The following is an 18,644-nucleotide window of genomic DNA, read 5'->3' as shown; positions in this document are numbered from 1 at the left end:
CTCCCTATATCACATTTCAATTTGTATGTCCACTTAAACTAACTTTATAACATTACTATCAGCAGGTGGATCAACTGAATTCCAAACTTTTTTCTCCAAAAGTGACAGATACTCTACATTCATAGCTTTTTGCCACCAGAGGAGTTTGATAACTTTATTGCCTACACATATGTTTGTGGCTTCTCAAAAATTCTGGTCTACATACCTATTTTATAATCGCCATATTTCGTCGGCGGTGTACCACGTGTACTGCGCATGGATCGGCAGCTGACAGACTCCTCTGTACTAGTCGCCACTTCCCCTCCAACTATAGCGCCGCCGACGTCTCGCGTCGTTTTTTCTCTCTTCCGCCTTTCCTCAGCAGAAGACTCGGCATCAGTAGAGGCCTGCTCTACCTCACTGTTGTTGCAGCAGTCATCGCCAGACTCACCATCTGTTAATTCATATAAAAATCATGTGATTTATTTATATTATATAAGACGAGAATTACGATATTCATCAATGTCAGCACATTTATTTTCAATAAAAAGTACATTAGGAATGTGCTTTTTACTATACAGAATAACCTTCCTTGGATTTATTTAATGGTTCTATAAATCGGTAACGCTGAATAACCGACAAAAATGCACAACTTTCTCTTAGCGTTCAATTTATTATGTAGACTAGACTGCGGGATTAATGAATAGGCAATGCATCCAAAAACAAAGGTTTCCTTTACAAATAGTGTGTCGGGACCACACTTCCTCAGTGTTGCTTCTGGTATTCAAATACATCTGCTGAGTACAATGCGGTAAGGTAAGCTGGTGAGCTGTTCCCTTCTTCTCTAGGAAACACTTAACACTGCCCCTATGGTAATTCAAAATCAAAACCAATGTTATCAAAACGCAGGCATTTTATATGTTACGCACTTACGTAATAATTATTTGATAAAGCAATCTTACACTTCACACATTTTCTTGAATAAATATCTAAAGTTTTGAAGAGAAAAATTATTAGTAGTAAGGGCGAGTAAGTACCTTGCATTTCCACAGCTGGAGTCTCTCATAGGGCTCCACACGTCACTATGGATGAGTTCCAAGGGTCGGCCAACACGTTTCGTAGATCTTTTCGGAGCCCGGGCCACAGGCTTTCCTTCCAGGCAGGCGCAAACTTGTTGAAATCTTCTTTGTCATCCTGAAATGAACATACCTTTAAGACAATGATACCCTAACCGTCTATGCCATAAATCAGTATTCATGTTAAGTATTATTAGACTTAACTAACTTTGCAATATTGACTTCCTGCGCTTGATGTAGGACAGTCATCGATTGCTCTTTTGCAAAACAAAACATTCATTCTATCAGTGACGTGCATAGAGGGTATGTAAAGTATATGCAAATGTTTATTTAATTTTCATTTTCATTAATTCTTCATTTTATATCATCTGCATACCCTGTACATAGCCTCAATGCACGCTACTGCATTCTATATACACCCACATAGATTAGCAGATATAACAGGCTGGTGTTGTATACTACAACTGTCATGGACAAAACACCCATCTACATTCATGATCACAACCATGCCTCTTTCACATAATTTAATAACAGAAAACAAATTTTGCAGACAACTACGGAACGTAAAAAACATTGTTTAAGGTTTTATCAAAGTTATTTATGCTGTTTACATGAATATCTGTAGAGCTCTCCAGTTTAGTCGCTCCATCATCACAAGTGATCATCCTTTTCCATCCATCACCACGGAAAGATCTGGAGCAGTCTTATTCCTAGCCAGGACTGCACGGACAATGTGATCAAAAGAGTTAGTGTTTAAAATTATACAACTTTAGGAAGTAACAGTTTCTACCCTTAGTAAAAGTTTGTTCACTGGCAATACAGTACAGCGTCGCTGGTACAGTTGCTTTCGAGTATTGTAGCAGTATACTTCAGTTAAATTGAATGTATATCCAAACCCTGTTTTAAAGCCTATAAACACTTCAACAGCCTAGACAGTAGATCTAAAAGGAGAAGGAGGAAATTTAGTATGGAGATCAAATGCCAGATTGCGAGTTGAAGCTATAATTTAGTATGGAGATCAAATGCCAGATTGCGAGTTGAAGTTAGTGAAGATGACCAGCGAGCGAATTGATACAACTTCACGCGTGTTATTATTTGCGCTTCAACTAGTTGACACTTAACAGATTCATTATTATTGATTAATAACTAGTTAGCAGTTTATTGTTTTTTTTGAGTTGAATATTCTTACAAATTATAGTAAATATTGTTAAATATGAGCTCCAATTGTGTGCAAATTGTTTCTGTGGCGAAATCAAAAAATAATTGGCGAACAACAGGTAAATTTATTTTATTTAAAAATTGTTTGTTGGCTTTGCATATTTTTTTTCTAATGAAAAGAATGGTTGGAACGCGGCTGGTTACGACATAAATTACTAGTCATCATAAGAATTAAAGAGAGCAGAACTCAAAGAAACACTTGGGATTTCTATGATTACTTTTAATGTTGGCAAACATTGCATAGAAACTTCTTTATCATAATTCGCGTGCTAACTTAATCGTACCTAGTATTTTTCAAAGATTTGTTGATATTGTTTGTCATTTATCACAACAAGAATGGTGACTTAGAGATCATGACGAGTTAAATTTGTCCTTTAGGTAACTGGGCTTGCTAAAACTCAAAACCCTAGGCACGCCACTGAGTGTGGACCCTAGGGAATTTATGGCTCTTACATTTACTCCATCCATGTCACACACTGTTGCTACAACTATTAAATTGTTTAAGTAACATTCTGACAATACCTAAAATAAACAAAAATGTGATTAAATACATATAAAACAGGTATCTGCATAGAATAATACAAAGGTACTTTCCACCATCTGTTCCTCTGCTTATATCTTTAAAACAACTGGTTTCATCATTAGATCGAGTGATTTAAGAGGTAGGGTTATTATGTATAGGTTTAATATTATTTAAAGTTAATATGTTAAAATATTACAGTAATTGTTCAAGATATCTTTTAGAAGGTAATTGAAATTTTGCTGATCATACTTCTCACCCCTACTTCTACTGTATATGGAATAACTACAAAGTTTAGTAAAGGGAGCAGTTATGAAATATTAGTGTTTATCTACGCACCTCTTTAATAATTGCTTGAAGTCTATCAGCTGTTACCGATTCTCCTGAGAAATAGTGGGCTATTGGTTGCTTCCACCTTTTTCTTAATCCTACCAACATAAAAACCAATGCATGTGATGCTATTTGTTGGCTTCTACCTTGGGAACCATGATCCTGGTATCCTTCAATCTTGTCTGTTCTTGGATTATATAACATACGATTATTTTTCGAATTGCCATCTCGTCAAACATTAATGTACACAAATTATCAGTTTTTGACTGTGTTAGTGTAATTTCCTTTAAATTTGCCATAACTTTACTGTCAATTCCACAAGGTAAATTTACTTAATTTAAAAGACTTTTTAAAGTACCAGGGTTTGGCAAGCAAAACAATCTTCTGAGCAATCTATAGCATGCACTGGATTTTTTATACATAGCCAGTGCTATGATTTTTTCATTTAGAGTCCAGCAACGACCATTTAATTTTCTAGGTGTATTAACCATTTGGCTTTGTAAAAGCACACCAAATGCAGGTTTTAAATTTTCATTTAATTTTTCTAAGTACTCACTCTTTGAGAGAGAGTCTAATAGCAATTTTCTACTTGCTGCAGAATTTTTGCCTTTTTTGTGTTCTTCAAATAATTGACAGGTTGAGTCACAAAAGTAATCTGGAATACAGAAATATCCATTTAATTTATATTACAGTTTGTATATTTTACTTTGTTTAGCAATTACAAATCACTTGCGTTGATGGTGAAGAGTAACATTGTGATGGAACCCACATGCCTGAAAGTTGCATGCATGATGATGTCGGTGAAGATTATGAAAAAACATTGTTATGAAGCATAACAGAACATCCAAACTAATAATAATAAAAATACAAATACAAGGTTATTTGGTTGTTACACTTTCACACTCACTGTTCAAGTGATCATCATGAAAATTTTGAATGCAAATTGTCACAAATGAAGAAAACAAGATTTCTTCCAGTAGAAAAAAAACCTGAATTTTATTTTTTATTTATTTATTTTATTTATTTATTTTTTTATTACACAAACTACTAAAATTATTAATCTTCGCATCCTGAAACTCACATGAGTTTATTTGGACGCTGCACATTCCTCTAAAATCTCATAAGTTTATAAGTTTATCATATATTAACCATTAAATAGCAATACAGTATACAGCAGGTAGTACACTAATAAAAAATAATATACATTTATCTATTTGAATGTGAGTGAAGCTGCGGGCAAAACTATTCATAGTAATGCAATCACTAACCCGTCTGCCCAGCATGGTGATTATAGACATACCCTTCCCTCTTGAGGGCTTTGGTCTAGCAGTGTACTGTTTTAGTCTATAGATGATGCATGATACTTACGTCCAATTGCAGTGTTTGACCTTTTAGAGGCGAGTTAGGCAGATATTGTGTAAAAGATTGCGAAGACACTGAAGTTCTCTGAAATAAAAAATGCAGATAAAATTACAACCCTTTTTTAAAGGAAAATTTGTAAAATTAACAAAAAAGTGTTAAATATCATACCGCTGAATCTTCCATTTGTGTCAATTCCGCTAATAATGGTGGGAACAACAAATTTGGAACAGCATTAGGATTTAACCTTTTCATCGTCTCATTCGTGAAGGCACTGCGATCAAAATGCTTATAGTCGGAAAAATGTAATAGGCCCGTTTTGACATTTGTGAAAGACCATAGAATGTAACTTGGAACGAAACTGAAAGAAACAAAAAAATAAAAATCAATTACATACAGTGTTTTAAAAAATACGTAAATTTTTTTGGGACGTTAAATAATATGAAAGAATATATCGCGAGTATTCTTTTTGCGCTTACTTCATAGTAGCATGCAATTTATAATTGTTGCGAAACGTTCCGAAAACAGTTACGTTCTCAGTCTTTTTTTTTTTTATACTAGAGATGTAACCATTTTTTTACTGAATATCGAAATTAAATATTGTGTAGTTATCTTTACTGCAAAGAATGTGCTTGGTTCTTAAAATGGGTTCTAAATAATGAGTCTGAGATGATGTATCTGACCAAGCGGCACATGACTGAAGCGTCCCCGCGCGCACTGCACAGTTTTTCGTTCCTCATCTTGTAAAGTTGACTGTGCGCTCGTTTAAGTTTGATATATATTGTTTACTATTACGTTAACTATGGCTCTTCTATTTTGGACATTAATTTAAACATAGTGATTTGACTCGAGTTTTGTGTTTGTTGTTATATAGTACTAACTCTGTTTCAACATGTTGAAAAGTGGACGTATAATCAACAGCCAGTCACGCGTATTGGTTGTGAAGTTAAAGGAATACTTTGAACGAACGAACACTTTACAATACATAATAATATCAATCGAGTACTGATACAAACTTGAATTGATTTATCGTGAGTATCGAGTACAGAGTCTCATGGTTACATAACTAGTTACGTCGCGATGACAAATGTCAAAACGGGCCTATTACATTTTTACGACTATACTACACAATAACTTATGGCTCTTGTGCAAGTCTTTCAACTCCACTTCAGCAATATTTTCAACTTTCAACCACTTTAGAAGTTAAAGAAATTAATGGTGTTTTTAGGAAATATTTTAGTTATTTAATAAAACGGCGAAGTTATAATTACATAAACTATATTACCTATCTTGCTAAATTAGATGCCTTTCCAGCTCTCGGGAAAGAATGAAAAGTAAGTGGGTCTTACGCAGCAGATACACCACACTTCACACACTTTCTATATTTATCTGCCATGTTTAACAACAATAGAATAGAGTCCTTCTTTCTCCACAATTACGAAACTCATATTTTTACCACTGCAGTACCCATAGATTGTACACTATACTAGAGAGTAGTACCAGACAATAGACTAATATTGTTTTTTAATTCCTCTCAGGACAGGCAAAGATCCATACAGCCATACATACATACCATACAGCCTCAGAATAGACTAAATACCGCACGGTAGGAAACTCTGCACGGAAGCGGCAGACCAGTGCAGTCATTGTACTGGGCCGCACCTGAGGAGGGACTGCCCACACTGGATGGCAGGAGAAAAGGCTACGTGTCGCAATTGTCAGGCGGCCAAACTGGATAAACTGGACCACGACACCTTTGACAAAGAATGCCCAATCCGCAAAAAATGGGATAGGCTGGCAAGACTTAGTGTCGCCTACTGTTAAAGGCATCACTAGAGCAATAGCGCATGATATTAGCGACGGCAGAGCGGCGAGCTTTAACCAAGTTGCAACAAACCTCGAAATCAGTAAAATAGAACTAAAGAATAACAAACAAAATGTGAAAAGGAAAAAATTGAGCGGGTTTCATGAGAAACTCGAACAAATTTTAATTGAGCATAGTAAAGGAATAAACTTATATTTCATCAAAATAGCCTATATAGAACCAAAAATTAACATTAATAAATTTAGGAAACATCACTTACCAATCTCAAACGTCAAGCTCGTCACGCCGAAACCGAAAGTCGCCACCGATGCGCTATATACACCTAAAATAAAAAGAAAAAAGATATGAATATTAATATAGGGTTACTAAGATAAGGGGTGTAAGTGGGTGTGGCTAGTACCAGTCAGCCTCCCAAATTGCCAACCTCACCTGCACGTGGTGCACCCTGCCGTTTAACCGACGAGGCTCTGGCGACCGACAAGTGGCGGTATAACCACTTCGAATTGGCTAGGCTGAACAAATGGCACAGACCGGTGTCGGGCAGCAGCGACGCCGGGGCGATCAGTCTAGCCCTGCGATGACCAACCCGCCTGCCCAGCGTGGTCATTATCGGGCATATCTTTAATGGGAAGGAGAAAAAAACCACAGCCCCTAGTTCCCGGCGGCCCCGCTATTCCTGGCTCTGGCAGCGGTTATGGTAACGGCGGGGCAAGGGGTGTTAAGAATCTCCGGCAGAGATTCCGCTGCCAACCCCGACGACTTGACCTGGCAACATACAACGCACGCACGTTGAGGACCGATGGAAAGGTGATTGAGCTGGAAGAAGTGGTGAGCAAGTTGCGCTGGGATATTATAGGATTGTCTGAAGTCCGGCGAGAGGGGGAGGACTCGATAATCTTGGAATCCGGCAACTTGTTTTACTACCGGGAGGGTGACCAACAGTCACAGGGTGGTGTCGGGTTTATCGTCCACAAGTCTCTCGTCAACAATGTTGTAAAAGTCGAAAGTGTGTCGAGCAGGGTAGCATACCTTATACTCAGAATTACCAAACGGTATTCGTTGAAGGTCATACAGGTATACGCGCCGACTTCGGCACACCCAGACGAGGATGTAGAGGTTTTGTATGAGGACATTTCAAAAGCCATACATGCCTCGAACACCTACTACAATATTGTGATGGGGGATTTCAACGCGAAGCTTGGCGAGCGAACTGGTTCAGAGTTGAGGGTGGGGCAATTTGGGTATGGGCAACGGAACCACAGGGGTCAAATGTTGGCTGACTTCATGGAGAAGGAGGGCCTTTATATGATGAACTCCTTCTTCAAGAAGCGGCCACACAGGAAATGGACCTGGATAAGCCCCGATGGTTCCACGAGAAACGAGATCGACTTCATCATGTCGACCAAACGGCATGTATTCAATGATGTCTCTGTGATCAACAGGGTTAAAACCGGAAGTGATCACCGTATGGTAAGAGGCACATTGAGTATAAACGTTCAACTTGAAAGAGTCAGACTGGTGAAGTCTACACTCCGGCCTACTCGTGCCCATATTCAAAACCCCGAGAGCTTTCAACTAGAACTACAGAACCGGTTCGGTTGCCTAGCAGATTGCGACACTGTGGACGATTTGAACAACAGGCTGGTGGAAACTGTCCAAACAGTCGGGTCCAAATTCTACAAGGCCCACCGTAGAAACAAGGCCAATAGGTTCTCAACCAATACACTCAAGCTTATGACGGAGAGGCAAGAGATGAGACTACAGTCTATAGCAGACGCGTCCGCTTACCGGCGGATTAATAGGCAGATCTCTAAATCACAGACTCGTGATATGCGGCACTTCAATACAGAGCGTATTAAAAATGTCATCGAGCAAAACAGAGGCTCTAAAGTGTTCGCTAGAGATCTGTCTATCGGTCAGAGCCAGTTGATGCGACTGAAGACCAATAATGGTAGTCTTGTCTCTTCCAAACCTGAGATCTTGGGTGAGGTTGAGAACTTTTATGGACAGTTGTACACCACAGTACAGACGCCTGTTGAAGATTTAGCTAAGGATCCTAGAGCCAAATTAACTCGACATTATACCGAAGATATCCCAGACGTCAGCCTATACGAGATTAGTGTGGCTCTCAAGCAGCTTAAAAATGGCAAGGCGCCGGGTGATGACGGAATAACGGCAGAACTCCTGAAGGCAGGTGGAAAACCGATACTGAAAGTCCTTCAGCGATTGTTTGATTCCGTTATTCACCAAGGCACAACGCCAGAGGCATGGCACAGGAGTGTGGTGGTTCTGTTCTTCAAAAAAGGTGATAATACCTTGTTGAAGAATTACAGACCCATCTCGCTGCTGAGTCATATCTACAAGCTGTTTTCGAGAGTCATTACGAATCGTCTCGCTCGTAGGTTTGATGACTTCCAGCCTCCCGAACAAGCCGGTTTCCGTAAGGGCTTTAGTACCATAGACCACATTCATACGCTGCGGCAGGTTATACAGAAGACTGAAGAGTATAACCGGCCACTTTGCTTAGCGTTTGTGGACTATGAAAAAGCCTTTGATTCGGTGGAAACTTGGGCTGTGTTTAGGTCACTGCAGAGATGCCGAATTGACTACCGGTATATCCAAGTGTTGCAGTGTTTGTACAAAAACGCCACTATGTCAGTTCGTATACAGGATCAGACTACGAGACCAATCCAATTGCAGCGAGGCGTGCGACAGGGAGATGTTATCTCCCCGAAACTATTTACCGCTGCGTTGGAGGAGGTCTTTAAGCTTCTGGAATGGAACGGACTTGGCATCAACATTAACGGCGAGTACATCACTCAACTTCGGTTTGCCGACGATGTAGTCATAATGGCAGAGACTCTGGGAGACCTAAATACGATGCTCGATGGCCTCAGCAGAGCTTCTCAACAGGTTGGCCTACGAATGAACATGAGCAAGACGAAGATTATGTCTAATGCTCATGTTCCGCTTCAACCAGTAATCGTTGAGAACACTGCACTCGAAATTGTTGACGAATACGTATACCTAGGACACACGATCCAGTTAGGTAGGTCCAATTTCGAGAAGGAGGTGAACCGCCGAATCCAACTCGGATGGGCAGCGTTCGGGAAACTCCGTGCCATCTTTTCGTCAGAAATCCCTCAGTGCCTGAAGACGAAAGTCTTCGAACAGTGCGTGTTGCCAGTGATGACCTATGGCTCTGAAACATGGTCGTTAACTATGGGCCTCATAAGAAGGCTTAGAGTCACTCAGCGGGCGATGGAGAGAGCTATGCTCGGAGTATCTCTACGCGATCGAATCAGAAATGTGGAGATTCGTAGAAGAACCAAAGTTACCGACATAGCTCAACGAGTCGCGAAGCTTAAGTGGCAATGGGCCGGGCACATAGTTCGGAGAAAGGATGGACGTTGGGGTCCCAAGGTGCTGGAATGGCAGCCCCGTACTGGTAAGCGCAGCGTTGGTCGACCCCCAACGAGGTGGACAGACGACATTAAGCGCGTCGCAGGTAGCCGTTGGATCCAAGCGGCTCAGAATCGTGGAACTTGGAACTCCCTACAAAAGACCTATGTCCAGCAGTGGACGTCTATCGGTTGATGTGATGACTAAGATAACACGGTTAATATTTGCAATACTAGATAAAATTAGGAACTTTAAATAATTATAATAATAAAATAAGTAGACAAAGCAATACAATAAAATCGGAAATAAACAATATACAAATTTACCAAATTATTAACTATATAATCACATTACATTAAAACATACCAAAATAATATTTAATAAATATCCAACTATCTACCTTAAAATCATGACACACAGTATGTACAATAAAGATTTATGTTTACCGTATATTATAAGAATATATGAAATAAACATGAATAGAAATTGGCAAATTAACACTATTCATTTGAAACTTAGCCCGACTCATAATACGTATAATCAAAACATTATTTTATATGAAACAACCTTAAAAATCACTATTACATCCCTTATCTATTTATTTATCACATCCTATTTTTAAATTAAAAGAAGTTGGTATACTAAAATTAACCAGGAATTACAAGGTCTCCGACCACCGTGTCGGAGGTGTCCTGCTCTTACAATTATCCATCGATCGGCTTCACACCTTTTTTACTAAATGGAAGCTTAAGCTTAACGAAAGCAAGACTGAAGCCATTCTATTTACTCGGCATCGTGAACCTCCCTTAAGAACATTAGAACTTGCTGGTTATATAGCCGCAAATGGAGACGGTCCGTGCGCTATCTTGGGTTTTTTTTTTTTTTTTTAATTATTCTTCCTTTGGGAAAGAATAGCAGGACACCTCCGACACGGTGGTCGGAGACCTTGTAATTCCTGGTTAATTTTAGTATACCAACTTCTTTTAATTTAAAAATAGGATGTGATAAATAAATAGATAAGGGATGTAATAGTGATTTTTAAGGTTGTTTCATATAAAATAATGTTTTGATTATACGTATTATGAGTCGGGCTAAGTTTCAAATGAATAGTGTTAATTTGCCAATTTCTATTCATGTTTATTTCATATATTCTTATAATATACGGTAAACATAAATCTTTATTGTACATACTGTGTGTCATGATTTTAAGGTAGATAGTTGGATATTTATTAAATATTATTTTGGTATGTTTTAATGTAATGTGATTATATAGTTAATAATTTGGTAAATTTGTATATTGTTTATTTCCGATTTTATTGTATTGCTTTGTCTACTTATTTTATTATTATAATTATTTAAAGTTCCTAATTTTATCTAGTATTGCAAATATTAACCGTGTTATCTTAGTCATCACATCAACCGATAGACGTCCACTGCTGGACATAGGTCTTTTGTAGGGAGTTCCAAGTTCCACGATTCTGAGCCGCTTGGATCCAACGGCTACCTGCGACGCGCTTAATGTCGTCTGTCCACCTCGTTGGGGGTCGACCAACGCTGCGCTTACCAGTACGGGGCTGCCATTCCAGCACCTTGGGACCCCAACGTCCATCCTTTCTCCGAACTATGTGCCCGGCCCATTGCCACTTAAGCTTCGCGACTCGTTGAGCTATGTCGGTAACTTTGGTTCTTCTACGAATCTCCACATTTCTGATTCGATCGCGTAGAGATACTCCGAGCATAGCTCTCTCCATCGCCCGCTGAGTGACTCTAAGCCTTCTTATGAGGCCCATAGTTAACGACCATGTTTCAGAGCCATAGGTCATCACTGGCAACACGCACTGTTCGAAGACTTTCGTCTTCAGGCACTGAGGGATTTCTGACGAAAAGATGGCACGGAGTTTCCCGAACGCTGCCCATCCGAGTTGGATTCGGCGGTTCACCTCCTTCTCGAAATTGGACCTACCTAACTGGATCGTGTGTCCTAGGTATACGTATTCGTCAACAATTTCGAGTGCAGTGTTCTCAACGATTACTGGTTGAAGCGGAACATGAGCATTAGACATAATCTTCGTCTTGCTCATGTTCATTCGTAGGCCAACCTGTTGAGAAGCTCTGCTGAGGCCATCGAGCATCGTATTTAGGTCTCCCAGAGTCTCTGCCATTATGACTACATCGTCGGCAAACCGAAGTTGAGTGATGTACTCGCCGTTAATGTTGATGCCAAGTCCGTTCCATTCCAGAAGCTTAAAGACCTCCTCCAACGCAGCGGTAAATAGTTTCGGGGAGATAACATCTCCCTGTCGCACGCCTCGCTGCAATTGGATTGGTCTCGTAGTCTGATCCTGTATACGAACTGACATAGTGGCGTTTTTGTACAAACACTGCAACACTTGGATATACCGGTAGTCAATTCGGCATCTCTGCAGTGACCTAAACACAGCCCAAGTTTCCACCGAATCAAAGGCTTTTTCATAGTCCACAAACGCTAAGCAAAGTGGCCGGTTATACTCTTCAGTCTTCTGTATAACCTGCCGCAGCGTATGAATGTGGTCTATGGTACTAAAGCCCTTACGGAAACCGGCTTGTTCGGGAGGCTGGAAGTCATCAAACCTACGAGCGAGACGATTCGTAATGACTCTCGAAAACAGCTTGTAGATATGACTCAGCAGCGAGATGGGTCTGTAATTCTTCAACAAGGTATTATCACCTTTTTTGAAGAACAGAACCACCACACTCCTGTGCCATGCCTCTGGCGTTGTGCCTTGGTGAATAACGGAATCAAACAATCGCTGAAGGACTTTCAGTATCGGTTTTCCACCTGCCTTCAGGAGTTCTGCCGTTATTCCGTCATCACCCGGCGCCTTGCCATTTTTAAGCTGCTTGAGAGCCACACTAATCTCGTATAGGCTGACGTCTGGGATATCTTCGGTATAATGTCGAGTTAATTTGGCTCTAGGATCCTTAGCCAAATCTTCAACAGGCGTCTGTACTGTGGTGTACAACTGTCCATAAAAGTTCTCAACCTCACCCAAGATCTCAGGTTTGGAAGAGACAAGACTACCATTATTGGTCTTCAGTCGCATCAACTGGCTCTGACCGATAGACAGATCTCTAGCGAACACTTTAGAGCCTCTGTTTTGCTCGATGACATTTTTAATACGCTCTGTATTGAAGTGCCGCATATCACGAGTCTGTGATTTAGAGATCTGCCTATTAATCCGCCGGTAAGCGGACGCGTCTGCTATAGACTGTAGTCTCATCTCTTGCCTCTCCGTCATAAGCTTGAGTGTATTGGTTGAGAACCTATTGGCCTTGTTTCTACGGTGGGCCTTGTAGAATTTGGACCCGACTGTTTGGACAGTTTCCACCAGCCTGTTGTTCAAATCGTCCACAGTGTCGCAATCTGCTAGGCAACCGAACCGGTTCTGTAGTTCTAGTTGAAAGCTCTCGGGGTTTTGAATATGGGCACGAGTAGGCCGGAGTGTAGACTTCACCAGTCTGACTCTTTCAAGTTGAACGTTTATACTCAATGTGCCTCTTACCATACGGTGATCACTTCCGGTTTTAACCCTGTTGATCACAGAGACATCATTGAATACATGCCGTTTGGTCGACATGATGAAGTCGATCTCGTTTCTCGTGGAACCATCGGGGCTTATCCAGGTCCATTTCCTGTGTGGCCGCTTCTTGAAGAAGGAGTTCATCATATAAAGGCCCTCCTTCTCCATGAAGTCAGCCAACATTTGACCCCTGTGGTTCCGTTGCCCATACCCAAATTGCCCCACCCTCAACTCTGAACCAGTTCGCTCGCCAAGCTTCGCGTTGAAATCCCCCATCACAATATTGTAGTAGGTGTTCGAGGCATGTATGGCTTTTGAAATGTCCTCATACAAAACCTCTACATCCTCGTCTGGGTGTGCCGAAGTCGGCGCGTATACCTGTATGACCTTCAACGAATACCGTTTGGTAATTCTGAGTATAAGGTATGCTACCCTGCTCGACACACTTTCGACTTTTACAACATTGTTGACGAGAGACTTGTGGACGATAAACCCGACACCACCCTGTGACTGTTGGTCACCCTCCCGGTAGTAAAACAAGTTGCCGGATTCCAAGATTATCGAGTCCTCCCCCTCTCGCCGGACTTCAGACAATCCTATAATATCCCAGCGCAACTTGCTCACCACTTCTTCCAGCTCAATCACCTTTCCATCGGTCCTCAACGTGCGTGCGTTGTATGTTGCCAGGTCAAGTCGTCGGGGTTGGCAGCGGAATCTCTGCCGGAGATTCTTAACACCCCTTGCCCCGCCGTTACCATAACCGCTGCCAGAGCCAGGAATAGCGGGGCCGCCGGGAACTAGGGGCTGTGGTTTTTTTCTCCTTCCCATTAAAGATATGCCCGATAATGACCACGCTGGGCAGGCGGGTTGGTCATCGCAGGGCTAGACTGATCGCCCCGGCGTCGCTGCTGCCCGACACCGGTCTGTGCCATTTGTTCAGCCTAGCCAATTCGAAGTGGTTATACCGCCACTTGTCGGTCGCCAGAGCCTCGTCGGTTAAACGGCAGGGTGCACCACGTGCAGGTGAGGTTGGCAATTTGGGAGGCTGACTGGTACTAGCCACACCCACTTACACCCCTTATCTTAGTAACCCTATATTAATATTCATATCTTTTTTCTTTTTATTTTAGGTGTATATAGCGCATCGGTGGCGACTTTCGGTTTCGGCGTGACGAGCTTGACGTTTGAGATTGGTAAGTGATGTTTCCTAAATTTATTAATGTTAATTTTTGGTTCTATATAGGCTATTTTGATGAAATATAAGTTTATTCCTTTTCTATGCTCAATTAAAATTTGTTCGAGTTTCTCATGAAACCCGCTCAATTTTTTCCTTTTCACATTTTGTTTGTTATTCTTTAGTTCTATTTTACTGATTTCGAGGTTTGTTGCAACTTGGTTAAAGCTCGCCGCTCTGCCGTCGCTAATATCATGCGCTATTGCTCTAGTGATGCCTTTAACAGTAGGCGACACTAAGTCTTGCCAGCCTATCCCATTTTTTGCGGATTGGGCATTCTTTGTCAAAGGTGTCGTGGTCCAGTTTATCCAGTTTGGCCGCCTGACAATTGCGACACGTAGCCTTTTCTCCTGCCATCCAGTGTGGGCAGTCCCTCCTCAGGTGCGGCCCAGTACAATGACTGCACTGGTCTGCCGCTTCCGTGCAGAGTTTCCTACCGTGCCCGTAAGACAGACATCGTGTGCACTGGATTAACGGAGACTGGTCTTCGACCTGCACCCTCTGCAAATCCACGTGCACCTTGCCAGCCTGGGTAAGGTTTTGCCACACTGATGGGGACACCTGCAGGACCGCGTGGCATTCGAGTGGGTTTCTCGCTTTCCGTCGATACCGCACCACGGCCCTGTAGTTCCCTTCAGGTATCCCCGCCAGCAGGTGTGCATTCTGGTTTTTCAGAGCGCCCGTTATGTCTTCGTCTGTATTATAGCTAAGAACATTTTTTATTATAATCAACGGGTCTTTATTTGCTTTCTCTTCTATTAGTAGTGTTGGATTGCCAGACCTGAGCTTATCTGCTACCTTGGCCAGCTCTTCCTGGGTCTGACATCCCAACACCACTTTTTGATCTCTCACTTTCCTGAGCCGGTCCACCCGCAGGCCCGATATCTTTGCGCTCACTGCAGTTCTGATTTTCACTATCACATCGTCACTGGTATCATGAGCGTCAACTGAAGATACGATCAGCGAGTGGACCCGCTCAGGCTGGGAGAAAGAGGTCTTCGCCGATTTGGTGGTTGCGGCCATTGCCGCATATGAGATGCCGCCTAAAGTGTTTTTGTTAATGTCGTCGTTGAGTTTTTCGACCGTTTCTCTGACGGCACCCATATCAGTTCTGGCCGCAACTACAAGATCACTCTGTTTTCTGATTTCTTCCAAGACCTCCTTGGCAAAGTCAGCGACGGGAGCAGTTTGAACGACTGGACACGGTGCTTTGTCGTTGAGTCTCAGCGCAATTGTGTACAGGCCGCTAAGGCACTCGATCAGTGTCTCTTTTATAGTCGCTTTTATATTTCCAGACTGCTCCAACTGAGTCTTGGCTTCCTGGAAGAGCTGGTTTGCCGTGGTAGCCAGCTCCTCAAGGGGGCCTTCCGCGGCCGACTTCGCCAAGAAGGGCAGGTCTTTAGAGGGTGCCTTGACAGGAGGGCGCTTGCGGTTTTCTGGGTCAACGTGCTTAACGTTGACACTGGCCACGTTAGAAGATTTAGTTGCATTTGACGCTCTGAATGCCATTATAATAATTCGTAAGTAAGTTTAGAGTTTAAAAGTCACACAACTAACAATACAACGATACAAACATACAAATTAATAAATAACAGGGAATTACAAATTGGCTATATCACAGTATTTAATGTGGTCCTACACTATTCTAACCTAATTAGAATTATTGGGAGGTGTAAATTGCCTGCCAATGGTCGATAATTTTGTAATTTTTATTGATTAAAATTTGTCAAGAGCTTCAGTCAGTAAGATAATAAGCGGACTGAAGTTCCTCTAATGTTGTTATTTTTGGGGGTGTAAAGTGCCCCAAGTCATGTAACAATTGGTAATTGTTATGTTTGGGCTGTGTATAGAGCAACCCAAACTGTCACTAGTAAATTGCCTGGGAGCAATACCGAGATATGTCAAATAAACTTTTTGCCGGTCTCTTTAAGTTCTTTATGTCAAATAAAGTTTCTGCCGGGACTTTATATGGGGGCAGTGTAACAAGGGTGCACGGTGCAAGTACCGCCACGAGCTTGTGTTCGAGGTTATGAAAAAGACTTTGAAGTTCTGTCACGACTTTCAAAATTCGGCTGGATGTTCTCGCGAACTGTGTACATATCTGCACGCCACTAAGGAGGAGCAGAGTTTGTTCAAATCTACCGGGCAACTGCCGCGGGTTTTAGCGGAGCGTCACGCCAACATGTCTGCAGCCGCAGCTGAGACTATCCCCCAGATTGCATTATACATACAAGAGAGTTACGCGGGCCCACCTCCGCCGCCACCGCCACCACCTTTGCCGGCTGTGTCTGCGCCGGCTAGTGTTGCCCCCGCTGCAGCGTTCCCGCGACCGCCCGTCGTGTCGGTTGCGCCAATCGCCCCGCGTCCCGTGATGCCTATTGGACAACCACCGCTGCCGCCGCCGCCGCCGCCGCCGCCACCGACGGTTCCAACTACTTCAGTTCGGTAGCAGGCGCCTGTATTTACAGCACCCCCTCCAACGGCACCTTTTACAATGGCCCATCCACCTCCACCTATACCGGTATATGATTCCAGTAAACCACCACCGCCAATAATGCCAGCGCACGCTCAAATAAAAAGTAGCGAACCTACGAAAAGGAAAGCCTCGAATGACGATTCAAATGTGCGAATCAAAATGAAAAAGGGAGAGGATGAAACAATTGCAGACCAGCTGTGTGAAAATTGTGTGCAAAGGGAACTAAGGATCGATGCGATAAAAAAACAATTAGAAGCTATTAATGAAGAGGAGGAATATGGGACTCTTGATTATAAAAAAAAGATTGAGGAGTACCAGAACTTGAAAGAAATATTGAAGTCACTAATCAGCACTGATTTGTTTCAAAAGTTCGTTGAAGAAAATGTAGAGGGAATCTCTCAAAATCAATCCAATAATAATACTATATTTGATCAAGAACCGTTCAATGCAGGAATCCCTCAAAATCAATCCAATAATACTATATTTGATGAAGAACCGTCAAATGCAGGTGTTTCAACCGTGCCTAATCAATTTTTATTACAACTCATGGAATACATGATGGGCGACGCCAAGGGCGGCGATTTGGGAGCACATAAAAATCAATCCAATAATACTATGTTCAATCCAGCTGCGTTAGCGTCAGGAGCACATAAAAATCAATCCAATAATACTATGTTCAATCCAGCTGCGTTAGCGTCAGGAACCTCTCAAAATCAATCCAATAATGCTTTGTACAATCAAGCAGCGTTGGCGTCAGGAGCACATAAAAATCAATCCAATAATACTATGTACAATCCAGCTGCGTTAGCGTCAGGAGCACATAAAAATCAATCCAATAATACTATGTACAATCCAGCTGCGTTAGCGTCAGGAACCTCTCAAAATCAATCCAATAATACTATGTACAATCATGGAGCGTTAGCGTCCGGAGCCCATAAAAATCAATCCAATAATACTATGTTCAGTCAAGCAGCGTTAGCGTCAGTCACGGCACAACAAAAGAGCTTTGATGAATCACTTATTCAAGCTTTATCTTCTTTGGCTGGAGAAAGTAATCCTGTCAAAATAAAACACAATAATAAAAATAACGCATCTCCTGAGATATTGCAAACGTTTTTGGACATTTTACAACAAATTAATTCAACTGACGAAACAGCGCCTGCAGAAGTGAACCTAGATACAAGCAACAACGCAAGCTCAAATAATAGTAACATAAGTGACTCCCAACAATACTCGAATAGGCAAGATATACCCGTGTCATCAGTGAGTTCGAGTAGGTTCCCACCGCCGACTGCGCACGGAGTTGCGACATCTCCGGCGTTCTTGCAACCTCAAGTTGCGCCCGCGCCGCCGCCTTACCAGCACTATCAGCCAATGCCGCCAGCAGGGCTTTACTACCCTTCACCCTTCGCAGGCGCCCACACAGCAGGTATGCAAATGGCTCAAGACAGCCAGGCAATGCGAGCACACGTTCCACTTGCGATGCCGCCCGCGCCCCCGCCGCCCGTCTCGTTCGCGCCGACCGCTGCGCCCGCGCCGCCGCCCGTACATCAGCCCAGCCACTACGCGATGGAACGGTACCCGCCGCCCTACTACCCCAGGCATCAGTAGTTCTGCGAACTGGCGACTGCAATCGCGGCCTTCACCATACATGGTCGTCATACC

The 18,644-nt window shown here is 42.3% G+C and overlaps 1 protein-coding gene, 1 long non-coding RNA gene and 1 pseudogene across 2 annotated transcripts; 1 reads left to right on the top strand and 2 right to left on the bottom strand.

Moving 5' to 3' along the window:
* Positions 1–3,750: 3,750 nt before the first annotated feature.
* LOC120636851 lies at positions 3,751–4,766 on the bottom strand. The gene is made up of 3 exons (XR_005659403.1): positions 4,654–4,766; positions 4,492–4,569; positions 3,751–3,778 (listed from the first exon to the last, which is right to left on the bottom strand). It is a non-coding gene; the product is annotated as an uncharacterized LOC120636851 (long non-coding RNA).
* Positions 4,767–14,722: 9,956 nt separating this feature from the next.
* LOC120636856 lies at positions 14,723–16,012 on the bottom strand. Its single transcript, XM_039908417.1, has one exon. The coding sequence runs from the start codon at positions 16,010–16,012 to the stop codon at positions 14,723–14,725; it is 1,290 nt and encodes a 429-aa protein (XP_039764351.1).
* A 118-nt stretch (positions 16,013–16,130) lies between these two features.
* LOC120636855 lies at positions 16,131–18,644 on the top strand (annotated as a pseudogene).

This window comes from Pararge aegeria (genome assembly GCF_905163445.1).
Source record: "Pararge aegeria chromosome W unlocalized genomic scaffold, ilParAegt1.1 SUPER_W_unloc_5, whole genome shotgun sequence".
NCBI lineage: Eukaryota > Metazoa > Arthropoda > Insecta > Lepidoptera > Nymphalidae > Pararge > Pararge aegeria.
Note: the sequence above shows the minus strand (reverse complement) of the source record. Positions and strands in the feature narration are given on the sequence as shown.